General features: G+C 55.0%; 2 protein-coding genes across 3 annotated transcripts; one reads left to right on the top strand and one right to left on the bottom strand.

The window, feature by feature from the left end:
* Window positions 1–494: 494 nt before the first annotated feature.
* EPOR (erythropoietin receptor) lies at window positions 495–5,744 on the top strand. 2 transcript variants are annotated; one of them, XM_036075677.2, is made up of 8 exons: window positions 495–727; window positions 1,572–1,707; window positions 2,108–2,286; window positions 2,365–2,522; window positions 3,027–3,180; window positions 3,261–3,348; window positions 4,587–4,674; window positions 4,768–5,744. In XM_036075677.2, exons 1-8 carry the CDS (start codon window positions 613–615, stop codon window positions 5,377–5,379), a joined length of 1,530 nt encoding a protein of 509 aa, XP_035931570.1. In that variant the 5' UTR covers window positions 495–612; the 3' UTR covers window positions 5,380–5,744. The 2 variants fall into 2 exon arrangements, with proteins under 2 accessions (XP_035931570.1, XP_035931583.1); XM_036075690.2 differs by having other exon boundaries at window positions 4,826–5,174.
* A 1,036-nt stretch (window positions 5,745–6,780) lies between these two features.
* Window positions 6,781–8,477, bottom strand: SWSAP1 (SWIM-type zinc finger 7 associated protein 1). The gene is made up of 2 exons (XM_036075704.2): window positions 8,217–8,477; window positions 6,781–7,475 (listed from the first exon to the last, which is right to left on the bottom strand). The coding sequence occupies exons 1-2, from the start codon at window positions 8,472–8,474 to the stop codon at window positions 6,972–6,974; spliced, it is 762 nt and encodes a 253-aa protein (XP_035931597.1). The 5' UTR covers window positions 8,475–8,477; the 3' UTR covers window positions 6,781–6,971.
* Between the last annotated feature and the right edge of the window lie 3,136 nt (window positions 8,478–11,613).

Genomic DNA, 11,613 nt, shown 5'->3' on the forward strand with positions numbered 1-11,613 from the left:
GTAAAAATATCCCAAGAGTAAAACTTTTCCAAAGAAATCACAAATCTCAACCTCCAGAATGTATGTTATTTTACCAATACAGGATCATATGGTACATACTGTCTGGTCACACTGCCTACCACCGTGCAAACACTCAACCGCCAGTCACTCTTACGATTATTTATTCCCACCCAGACTGGGAAGAGATGTTGATTAGCACGATAATACCAGTATCTTACATTTTTGGAATGTTTGCTATGTGCCAAGCCGGGTTTTACAGACAAGAAGGCTGAAGCTCGGATAAGTCACCTGCCGAGGGTCACACAGTAAGAAAGTGTGTCTGCCGCAGAAACCGGCACTGTTCCTGACCCCCAAGTGGCCGCGGGGTGGGGTGGGGGGCCTGAGGGCCCCTGGGGCCTCCCGCGGGACCAGCAGGGCGGCCTCCTCCCGCTTATCTCAGCCCAGGCTGCGTGTGGTCCCGCCCCCTCGGGGGAGCTGCCACTTGGAGGCGCCTGGCCGGGAAGGGCCTGGTCAGCTGTGTCCGGCGGAGGCAGCTGCTGACCCAGCTGTGGATTGTGCCAGGGGCGGAAGGGGGGCAGGGGCCCTGGGGCCCCCGTCGCGGGGGGCTGCATCATGGATCACCTCTGGGCGTACCTCTGGCCTGGAGTCCGCTCTCTCTGTCTCTTGCTCGCTGGGGCCGCCTGGGCTTCCCCACCCAAACCCCTGGACCCCAAGTTTGAAAGTAAAGGTAAGGGTGGATCGGTGTGGGACCCCCGCACTAGGTCCTGGGGGCAAAGCTCAGGCCTGAACTTCCAGCCTGGGTCCTGGGGGCCATATCGGGTTCCGAACCTCCAGTTTAGGTCCTCAGGGCCAAGCTGGTCTCTGAATCTCTTGGACTGGGACCTGGTGTAGCATACTGGGTTCTAAGACTCCAGACTGGGTCTGGAGGGGGACATAAGGTTCCCGTTTTATCTTTCCAGGGAGACTGGGACATGATATATCCTAATGGGACAGGGGCGGTGCTGGGTCTAGGCCTCGACGTCTAGAGTCCCTGAGGAGAGAGGGACCTAGCCGACCCTTCATTGGAGGGAGGGAGGACAAAGCCCGGGTCGAGGCAGAGGGCCCGGGGCCGCTGGCGACTGTAAACATGGTTTGTACGCGGGCGCCAGATCCCTCGGCCTGCCGGGTTGAGGGAAGGGGCGGGGGAGGGGGCCACGGTTGGCGTTATCGGGCCGCCGGCAGCCTGCCGGGGCCGATAGGGGAGCCCGCCACCTCCGCACACATCCAGTGGCTCGCCTGGCCTGGCCTGGGGCGGGGCCGGCAGCGGGAGGCGGAGGCCTGGCTAGCTGCGCGCAGTCCCGCGCGTTGTGGGGCGGGCGGGGATGTGTGTGGGAACAGTAAGGCAAGCAACCTGTGCTTGGGAGTTCGGGGGGCACCACCTCTGGGGACCCTTCGAGGGGCCCCGCTTGGGGTAGAGAGCGAGGCGGGGCTTTTTTCTTATCGGTTCGCACAGGCGGCAGGAGGGAGGGGGGAGGACGCGGTGGCCCGAAGACAGGGTTCCCCCGACCCCCTCCCCTTGTTCCCACCCGCAGCGGCCCTGCTGGCTGCCCGCGGGCCCGAAGAGCTTCTGTGCTTCACCGAACGGTTGGAGGACTTGGTGTGTTTCTGGGAGGAAGCGGCAAGCGCCGGGGTCGGCCCCGACAACTACAGCTTCTTCTACCAGCTCGAGTGAGTGCAGCGGGGCAGGTGGAGCGCCCCCACGCTCTGAGGACGGGGCGGGTGGGCAGGACAGAGCTCGCCCCGGAGCTCACGCTTTGGGACATCTGCTGGGATCGGGGCCGGATGGCACCTGCCCAGGTGGTCACTGGTGGGAAGCCCGCGGGGTCAGGGCTGACACGGCCCCCTAGTGGCTGGGGTTGGAACACTCCCGCGATCTCTGTTGGAGGGCGATCCCAAACTGTAGGGCAGGGACGGCACCCCTCCGATAGGACTAAGGCGTCGCGTGCGTCGGGGCTGGGACGCCCCTTGGTGGTGGTGCCCAAAATGCGCCCACGGTCCAGGCAATAACAACCTGTCGCACCCCCACCCCCAACTTGCCCCGTCGCCTCTCTGGCCCCTTGGCGCACAGGGGTGAGCCATGGAAGCCATGCAGCCTACACCAGGCGCCCACGGCTCGCGGCGCTGTGCGCTTCTGGTGCTCGCTGCCCACGGCCGACACGTCGAGCTTCGTGCCCTTAGAGTTGCGCGTCACAGCGGTATCCTCGGGCGCTCCACGCTATCACCGTATCATCCACATCAACGAAGTAGGTAAGTGTGCAGGGAATGGGGACCTTGTCGGGTGAGGGAGTCACGGTCACCGCCCGCCTGATCAACCCCTCTCCTCAGTGCTCCTGGACCCCCCAGCGGGGCTGCTGGCGCGGCGGGCCGACGAGGGCGGCCACGTGGTACTGCGTTGGCTCCCGCCTCCTGGGGCCCCCGTGGCCAGCCTCATCCGCTACGAAGTGAACATCTCCTCTGGCAACGTCGCGGGGGGCGCACAGAAGGTGAGGCTGCCTCTACCGCCAGCCCCAAAGGCTCCATGGTGGACAGCCCCGCCTCCTCCCTCCAAACCCCGCCCAGATGGTCACCACGGCCCCGCCCCCTGGCCGCGCCCCTCCAGGCCCCGCCTCTGACGCCCGTCATCTCCCTGCCCGAGACACCTCCACGCCCACTGACATGTCTTCTTTCCCAGTGCCTCCCCAGCCCGCCTGGACCCAATCCCACTTACCCCAGTGTCCCAAATACTAGACCCCTTCAAGGTCCCGACCCTCTAGGCTCTGGCCCCGCCCCTAAATAGCCCGAGTCCGCCCTCTGCTCCCTGGGGCCCCGTCCTGATTGGCCCCGAGCCTTCCTGGAAGCCGCTTCTTGCTTTCAGTGCCCTTCCCCCTCACGGCAGCGCTTGGGAAGCTGTCCTTCCTTTCTTTGATTGGCTCGGTGCCGCCCCCCAGGCTTTTCTCTGCTCGCCCCGCTCCCTCTGGCCACGCCTCTCACCCAGGCCCCGCCCCCAGGTGGAGATCCTGGATGGCCGCACTGAGTGCGTGCTGAGCAACCTTCGGGGCGGAACGCGTTACACCTTCATGGTACGCGCGCGTATGGCCGAGCCGAGCTTCGGTGGCTTCTGGAGCGCCTGGTCCGAGCCTGCGTCGCTGCTGACAGCTAGTGGTGAGGCCCCAGGTAGGGGCGTAGGAGGGGCTAGGGCGGAACATGGGGCATTCCCACCACCCTGACTTTCTGCTCCTCAGACTTGGACCCCCTCATCCTGACGCTCTCCCTCATCCTCGTGCTCATCCTGATACTGCTGGCCGTGCTCGCCCTGCTCTCCCACCGCAGGTGAGCGCCCCATTCGGGCACCTAGCCCAGACTCCTCCCCACCGTTCTTTTGCTGTGGAAAGCTAGGCTCAGAGACAGGCAGGCATTTGCCCAGGGACACACAGTGAGGGGTCAGTGGCAGGGCTGGAGTGCAAGCCAGACCAGACCCAGACTCTTAGTTAAAATTCCCTGGGAACATTCACCTGGTTTTCCTTCAACCTCAGTGGCTGCTCCTTGAATTCCTTTGCTCGTTCCTTTTCCCAATTTTATCCACTTTTGTAAAATCCCTGGATGGGCTTAATGGAAAGATTTAACACCCTGAGTGCCTCCTGCCTCTGTTGTGAGGCTCCTTAGATTCTTTACGGTAGGACCAGCCATCCTGAGGTTTTTGGAATTCCCAGCACATAACATGTGGTTTCACGCCCTCAAGCCTAGGCACATGCTATTCCGTCTGCCCGGAATGCCCTTCCTGCCTTGTCTGCCAAGCAGTCTCCTAGGTGTCTTTCAAGGCCTTGTTTATTTACTTGGTTGAAAAATACATACGGAGTGCCAACTGTGTGCTAAGCACTGGGGAGAAAGTGGAAAACAAACAAGTCCCTCACCCTGTGGATCTCATAGTTGAGTCAAATAACAAGAGAACCAACAGATATTTGATTATGCATTGTGATATCACAGAAACAAGTGGGGCCTGGGGACATGACAGGATGATCAGGAAAGACCTCTGGGAGGTGACATCAGAATGAAAACCTGAAGGTTGGAAGAAGGCAGTCACATGAAAATTGAAAAGAAACAGCAAGTGCAAAAGCCCTGAGGTGGGAATGAGCTTGGAACATTGAAGCAGCTGCCAAGAAGGGCTCTCTGGCTAGAGCAGAATGTGTTAGGAGAGAGTGGTTAAATGATGAGGTGAGGGAGGTGACAGGGGGTCAGAACATGCCAGGCTGTCTGCAGGGCTGTGGGGAGGAGTTTGAATTTTATTCTGAGTACATTGGGGGAATATTATGGAAAGGAGTGAGAAGGGAAGTAACAACAGTGCATGTTGAACTCCTATGCATCCTTCAAAACCCTGTTCCAGTCACCCACCTATAGGCCTTTGCAGGTGGAAGCCAGAGCCTCTGTTCCTCTGTCCCTATGCATTCTTCTGCCTCCACTGTGGTCACAAGGGGCCAGGACTATCTGTGCCCCTGTGACTGCTCCTAACAGGGTAGTGGTGGGTGTTCAGTGACACATACCCATGTTCTTGGTTCTTTTGGCTTCACCAGGGCTCTGAAGCAGAAGATCTGGCCTGGCATCCCAAGCCCTGAGAGTGAGTTTGAGGGCCTCTTCACCACCCACAAGGGTAACTTCCAGGTAGGTGGCATGGTTGTCCCCTCAGGGCTTGGGGCTTCCCTGCTCCTACGGCTGAACCCCAGGTCTCTGAGCAGGCTGGTGCTGTTTCCCCAGCTGTGGCTCTACCAGAATGAGGGCTGTCTTTGGTGGAGCCCCTGCACTCCCTTTGCAGAGGACCCACCCGCCCCCCTGGAAGTCCTCTCTGAGCGCTGCTGGGGGGCGACACAGGCGGTGGAGCCAGGGGCAGAGGATGAGGGACCCCTGCTGGAGCCAGTGGGCAGTGAACGTACCCAGGACACCTACCTGGTGCTGGACAAGTGGTTGCTGCCCCGGAACCCACCCAGTGAGGATCTCCCACGGCCTGATGGCGGTTTGGACATAGTAGCCATGGATAAAGGCTCAGAAGCATCCTCCTGCTCATCTGCTTTGTCCCTGAAGCCTGGGCCAGAGGGGGCCTTGGCTACCAGCTTTGAGTATACCATCCTGGATCCCAGCTCCCAGCTCTTGCGCCCAAGGGCACTGCCCCCTGAGCTGCCCCCCACCCCACCCCACATAAAGTACCTGTACCTCATGGTGTCTGACTCTGGCATCTCAACTGACTACAGCTCAGGGGGCTCCCAGGGAGCCCAGGGGGACTCATCGAATGGCCCCTTCTCGAACCCTTATGAGAACAGCCTCATCCCAGCCCCTGAGCCTTCACCTCCCAGCTATGTGGCCTGCTCCTAGGACTCCAGCCCTCAGACGTTTGGAGATCCAGCATGACCTCAAGTGCTAGTCCAGGCCTAAGACTTATCAAGCAGGGTTGGTGAGGCCTCCCTCAGGACTAGGGGCATTGCTAACCTCGGCTTTCTGCCCAGTCCATCCTGCTCAGTCCATCCTTGCAGTATTTTAAAATGGAGAGTTGTGTGTGTGTGTATGCATGAATGTGTGTGTATTTTTTTTCCTATCATGACTTCTACAAACATCCTGTAAACCCCATCTTTCCCTGGGCCCAGGCCATAGGGGCAGCAGAAAAAGGCCTTGAGCTCCGTCTGAAATTCTGGATCTGGCAACCTGAATAATAATCATAATAAAACTAATTAGTCAGTATATGTTGTACTAGGTGCCGTAACAAAACAACCCCTAAATATGAGTCGCTTTACACATCAATATGCTTTCTCTCTCGTATTTCAATGCAAACCTCTAGGTGAGCAGTCATCTCTGGGATGAGTCAGAAGCCCCGACCCTTCTGGTCTATAGCTTCCCCATCCCCCAGGGCCACCCTGAGGTCTTTAGATGGGTCCTCTGCGTCTTGCCAACCAATAAGCAAAACAAACAGAAGATTTGGTGGGCCATTTTAGGGAGTTAGCCTAAGAAGTAGTAATCATCTCTTCTTCACAAATCCCATTGGCCAGAAATAGTCACAGGACCCCAGCTAGAACCACAGACAGCTGGGGGGAAATGTAGTTTAGCTGTACACCCCGGGAGAGGAAGGTTGTTGAATGAGCCTCTAGCTGGCCTCTGCCACTAATAATGATGACACTGTTTTGTAAGGCTTTGTTTTGAATCAGGCCCTGTTCTAAGAAAGTACTCTGATGTGACCAGTGTCATCAGGTGGCTCATTGGGAGTTCTGGTTTAACCACTTTTTACAAGTTTGACATAACCGACGAAAGATGAACATATGCAGACCTACTCTACCAATTCCACTTCTAGGTATATACCCTAAAAGGCCTCACAGACATGAACCAGGATATGTGTGCAAGAATGTTCATAAGCAGTAAATAAGTCAATCTGATGAATAAAATGGGGGTATAGTCACCCATGGAATTATATGCAATAGGGAAAAAGGACTGAACTAAAAAATATGGCCTAATCTTTTCTTTTTTAAGATTTTATTAGTTATTTGAGAGAGAGAGAGAGAGAGCATGAGCCGGAGCCGGGCGGGGGTGGGGGTGGGGTTGTGGGCAGAGGGAGAGGGACAAGCAGACTCCCCACTCAGCAGGGGAGCCTGACCCATGGCTTGATCCCAGGACCTGGAGATCATGACCTGAGCTGAAGTCAGACACTTAACCCACTGAGCCACTCAGGTGCCCCTGGCCTAATCTTAATAACAACGTTGAGTGGGAGAAGAAGGAAGTCTCAGAAGATTACATTTATCATGAAACTTTTTATAAAGTTCAAAACAACAAAACAATATGTTGATTGGGCATAAAAGGTACTATTTTTCAAAAAAGAAAAAGCACTTTAGATTCTTTAGGTCTTTGAATTTGCACGTGTTCCTGAAGTAAGTATTCCAGCCATGGGAAACTGAGGCAGAGAGGTTGTCACACACCAAAACTCAAGGCTGGCCTTCAGAACTTGAACCTTTGTCTGAGCTGGGGTTACCAGCCTGGGCAGGCCATGGGGTGATTGTCATCTCTCCATCTGGTCGGAAAGCCACCCACCACTCTGCTCTAGGGCCCAGCCCACCTGGATCCAGGCAGGCTCGGAGGCAGCGCTGTCCGGGGCCTGGTGCATCCACCTGCAGCCAGCACTGGGCAGGGAAATACCGCTGGAGCAGCGACAGCTGCAGGGCATCCCCACTGTCTCCCTCTTCCTGGATCTGGAGGGCCACAATGAGCCCACAGCCCTGGCCAGGCCCAATCTGGTGGCTGAAGTAGGCAGCTGTGTCTAGAAGCAGGGCAGCCAAGTAGGCCGCTTCCTGGGGCCCCCAGTCTTCCACTAGGTACTCCTCCAGGCCATCCAGCAGCAGGAGGGAGGGCGCTGGGCCCCGGGCCTCATGGGCAGAGCACAGAAGCTGAAGGAGTTCATGGGTTGACGGTGGGTACTGGAAGCGGATCTTCTAGAGGGAGGAAAAAAGGAAAAGACCAGATTCAGCTCAGGAAGCCAGGCTCCCAGCTTTAGCTGCCCTGCTGCCCTGTATACTTTCCTGCACTAGGCTCTCAGGCCTCAGCTGGTTCCAGAGTGAAGCCGCTCAGAGTGGTCGAATACTCTTCTACTAGTACCCACCTCCCCTTTTTTTATATAAAAATATTTTATTTTTAAGTAATCTCTACACCGAAGGTGGGTGGGGCTGGAACTTAAAAACCTGAGATTAAGAGTCGCATGCTCTACCAACTGAGCCAGCCAGGCACCCCCACCTTCTTTTTTTTATCCTGCATTTACCACTGCCCCATTAGCTGAGAACAGGTAAGTTTTTTCGCCAGGTCTCTAAGGCAATCTTTCCACGGAAAACCCGCTGGTAGGTAGGTTCTCAGTGGGACCTACTGATTGGTCCCGAAAGAAAAGCCGGCGTCCAAACAAGACGCTGGTTTAGCCCCACCTCTTACCCACCCCCTTGACTCCACCTTTTGGGCGTCTCCTCTCTCTAGCCCCGCCCCCCGGGACAGTTTCCCAATCGTAACAAAGCTTCCTATGGTCCCGCCCCCACCCTCCCACCCTCCGCTCATTAATGAGTCCGCCCCACAATGGCCGCGCCGGCTCGCTCTTCCTTCGTCCCCTCCATTGGTCTGTCTACCTGTCACTCAATCCTCAATAGGCTCAGGTACTAACTAGTCCGCCTTCGGTCCCATCCCTCGGTTACCTGTAGCCGCAGGGGGTCGAGCGCTGCTCCTCTCCCGCGGGGCAGGCTTTGAAGAGGCCTCCGGGTGAGGAAGAGGACGGGGCCTCGGCCCTCTCCTGCCGCTTCCAGGGCCGCCGCGAATAGCAGCGCCGTCTTTCCAGACCCTGGACCGCCGAGGAGCAGCAAGGGCGGTCCAGCTTCAGCCGTGTTCTCCTCCTCGGACTCTGCCGAGCTGCCCAGGTTTAGCACCCGCCTCAGCACCTCCGCCATTCGCAACATACTTCTGTCCAATCAGCGGCCCGTTCCTGCCCTTAATCCCGCCCAAGCCGAGGTCTCATTGGTTACAATGCATTAGCTTCTCCATTGGTACATGGATCTGCCATCAAAGTTAGATTGGCCTTTACTAGCTCCTCCCCCCGGTGAAGGGGCAAATAACTAAGTTTGAGGGAGCAGGAATGGAGGCGTTTGAGGGAGAAAAGGCCCTTCCTTTGCGCAAGTTGGCTTAGGAAAGCAGCACGAATATTATTATTGTGAACTAATCAGCTAATCAGACAAATATAAGGATCGAGAGTTGAAGGAAACAGGTCCTAATCACTGACACATTACTTAAAGTCTCCTAGCCTCAGTCTGCTCACCTGTAAAATGGAGCTCATGATCAGAGGAATATTGTGATGAATGTGTCTGTGTGTGTTTCTGCTGATGTCACCCAATGACAGCTGAGAAAGTGAGTGATGGAGGAGCTTGTGTGCTTCTTTCTCCGCACCTTAGTATTGGCACAAGCTTGTGTTGGAGGCTGCAGGCTCAGAAACATTCGTGGGCAAAAAGCAGCAGCCATCTCTGAGAATCTGTGAGAAGAGGAGTCTCAGCTGACTTCCTCTTTGGCCTGGGGGCTCCTTGGGTTTTCTTGGGGTGAGGGGGCGGGCATGACCATAGACCAAAGAAGATGCCAGGAGAGACAAAGACGCACACGGGGTGGGAGACTAAGGGACAGCCAAGGCAGAGACGTTGTTTGTCTTGTTCACTTAGGTGTCTCCAGCGCCCAGAACAGTGACTAGATCATTGTAAATTCTCAATATATGCTTGTTAAACGAATGAATGAAGAAAGGAAGGTAGGATTGATGAGAAACTGGGAAACGAGGGGGAACAAGATAAGTGGCTAAGTGATGGCTGGCTGGGTCTCCTCACCCAGACTTCGCCCCACAGCTGCCACTCACCCCTGTTGCCCTGGCAACTCCGTCTCCTGGTAACTTCAAAGTGGTGCTGTTGCCAGGAGACCCAGGGGCGGGGCGGAACTGATATTTCCTGGGCTTTTTCTCTCCCTCTGGGGCCAGAAAACAGATCCACAGCATCCCCCAATACACCCACCCACACCGCCAGTCACCTCCACACCCCTCTACACACACGCGCTCACACACACACACACACACACACACACACACACCATGGCATCTCTGCATATATTCTACTTCCAGAACCCCCATCACCCACATGTTCACAGCCCTATCCTGACACAAACCATCCCATACACTTTCTCCCACATTTACGTCCCCACACCATTTCCCTTGCACACACACTAAAACACACTCTGATACAACCATACCATTGCTATTACACACACACACACACGTGCACACACATAGATACATTTCCTTTCAGTTAATGTGCCTGCAGCTCTTTCTACACACAAACACACGAAGCACACTGTTACACTCCTTGTCAAACATACCACCTCAACCCCCTCCCCCAACAGATGCACAACCCATGATTCACCTCACTTTGCAACACTCCAAATGCACAAGCACCCAGTAGTGACATACTGGGTGACACACAGTATCACATAGTCGTGCAGTTACATACATACACGGGAGCATGCTGAACACAGCCCCACTGCACTTCGTATTCCCTTGCTGAGAGCACTCAGCTCCCAAATATCCCTGTGGCTCACACCCACTCCATTCAGGTCTTGGTCAAATATCACCTACTCAGAGAGGCTTTCCCTGGTCACCTGTGTAAAAGTGCATGCCCTACACTCTTTATCCATCTTTCTTTTCAAATAACTTATCATTTCCAATGTTATCTACTTATTGCCTCTCTTGTCACTAGAATGTCAACTCCACCAGGGAGGTTCTTTCTTTTGTTCATTGCTCGGCCCCCACTTCCTAGAACAGCACCCAGAACACAGCAGGTGCTTGTAAATGTAGACTGAGTACGTTGGCAGAGATGCAGATGTTTGGCATATTTCTTGTACACATAGTACTTCTTTCTCTCACTTCTCAGATGCCTGTCTTCATGTCCTGGTGGAAGGACCCTTACTGTAAAGAAACTCCCAGGAGGAGGGAGGACCAAAGTGTGAGGGGACAGGGGAGTGGACAGCCCAGAGTCAGTCTGTGTTTCCCCCTCATATTTCAGCATCAAGTGATTAATTCATTCATTTAATAAAATTTTATTGAGCACCTAGTGCCAGGCACTGTTCTAGGCACCAGGGCTTCAGCAGTGAAAAGACAACTAAGAGTGGCTTAGTCAGTTGAGCATCTGCCTTCGGCTCAGGTCGTGATCTCGAGGTCCTGGGATCAAGCCCTGCGCCAGGCTCCCTACTCAGCAAGGAGTCTGCTTCTCCCTCTCTCTGCCCCTTCTCCCCACTCATGCTCTCTCTCAAATAAATGAATAAATAAATAAAATCTTAAAAAAAAAGACAACTAAGTCTCTGTCCTTGTGGAGCTGACATCCTAGTGAGGGAAAAGATAATGGCCACTAAGCATAACGAGGAGTTTAAGTAGTCTGTGAGTGGATGACAAGTGTATGCCAAAAAAATTTGCACAGGGTAAACAAGAGCTGGAAGGACCAGTTGTTTGATTTTGCAATTTGAAATAGAGTGGTAGGGGGAGGCTTCACTGAGAAGGTGACATTTGAGTAAAGGCCTGAAGGAGGTGAGGGAGTGAACCATGTAGATGGGGGGAGGGGGGAGGCGGGGTGCGGAACAGCATTCCAAGCGGTGGCACCTCTAAGTGCAAAGGCTCTGAGGCACTAGGAGAACTTTGGCTTTTACCAGGATGCATGGGGAGCCAGCCACAAGAGGCTTTGAGCAGAGGATGGTTGTGGTCTTACTTACATTATAAACCAGAACTCGGTTTTAGTTGAGTTGAGTTAGAGATTCTGTGGGACCTACGGGGGCATGTTGAGGAGTCTTTTGAATATGTACATATGCCCTAGTCTGGATTTTATACCTAAAATTATCCATCCTGGGATGAGGGTGTGGACATGGCGAGACCAGCTGTCTCCACCCTCTCTAGCAGGCCCGAACGCTTCTTTGTGTCTGGCAATCCCCACTTTACCCTTTCTTGGCCAGCACTTAATTTCAGGACCGCGGACAGCGCCAGCGGGTTTGCCTGGAGTGCTGTCCGCTGTGCTGAAGTTTTGC

The sequence above is a fragment of the Halichoerus grypus genome, chromosome 1, assembly GCF_964656455.1.
Source record: "Halichoerus grypus chromosome 1, mHalGry1.hap1.1, whole genome shotgun sequence".
Taxonomy (NCBI): domain Eukaryota; kingdom Metazoa; phylum Chordata; class Mammalia; order Carnivora; family Phocidae; genus Halichoerus; species Halichoerus grypus.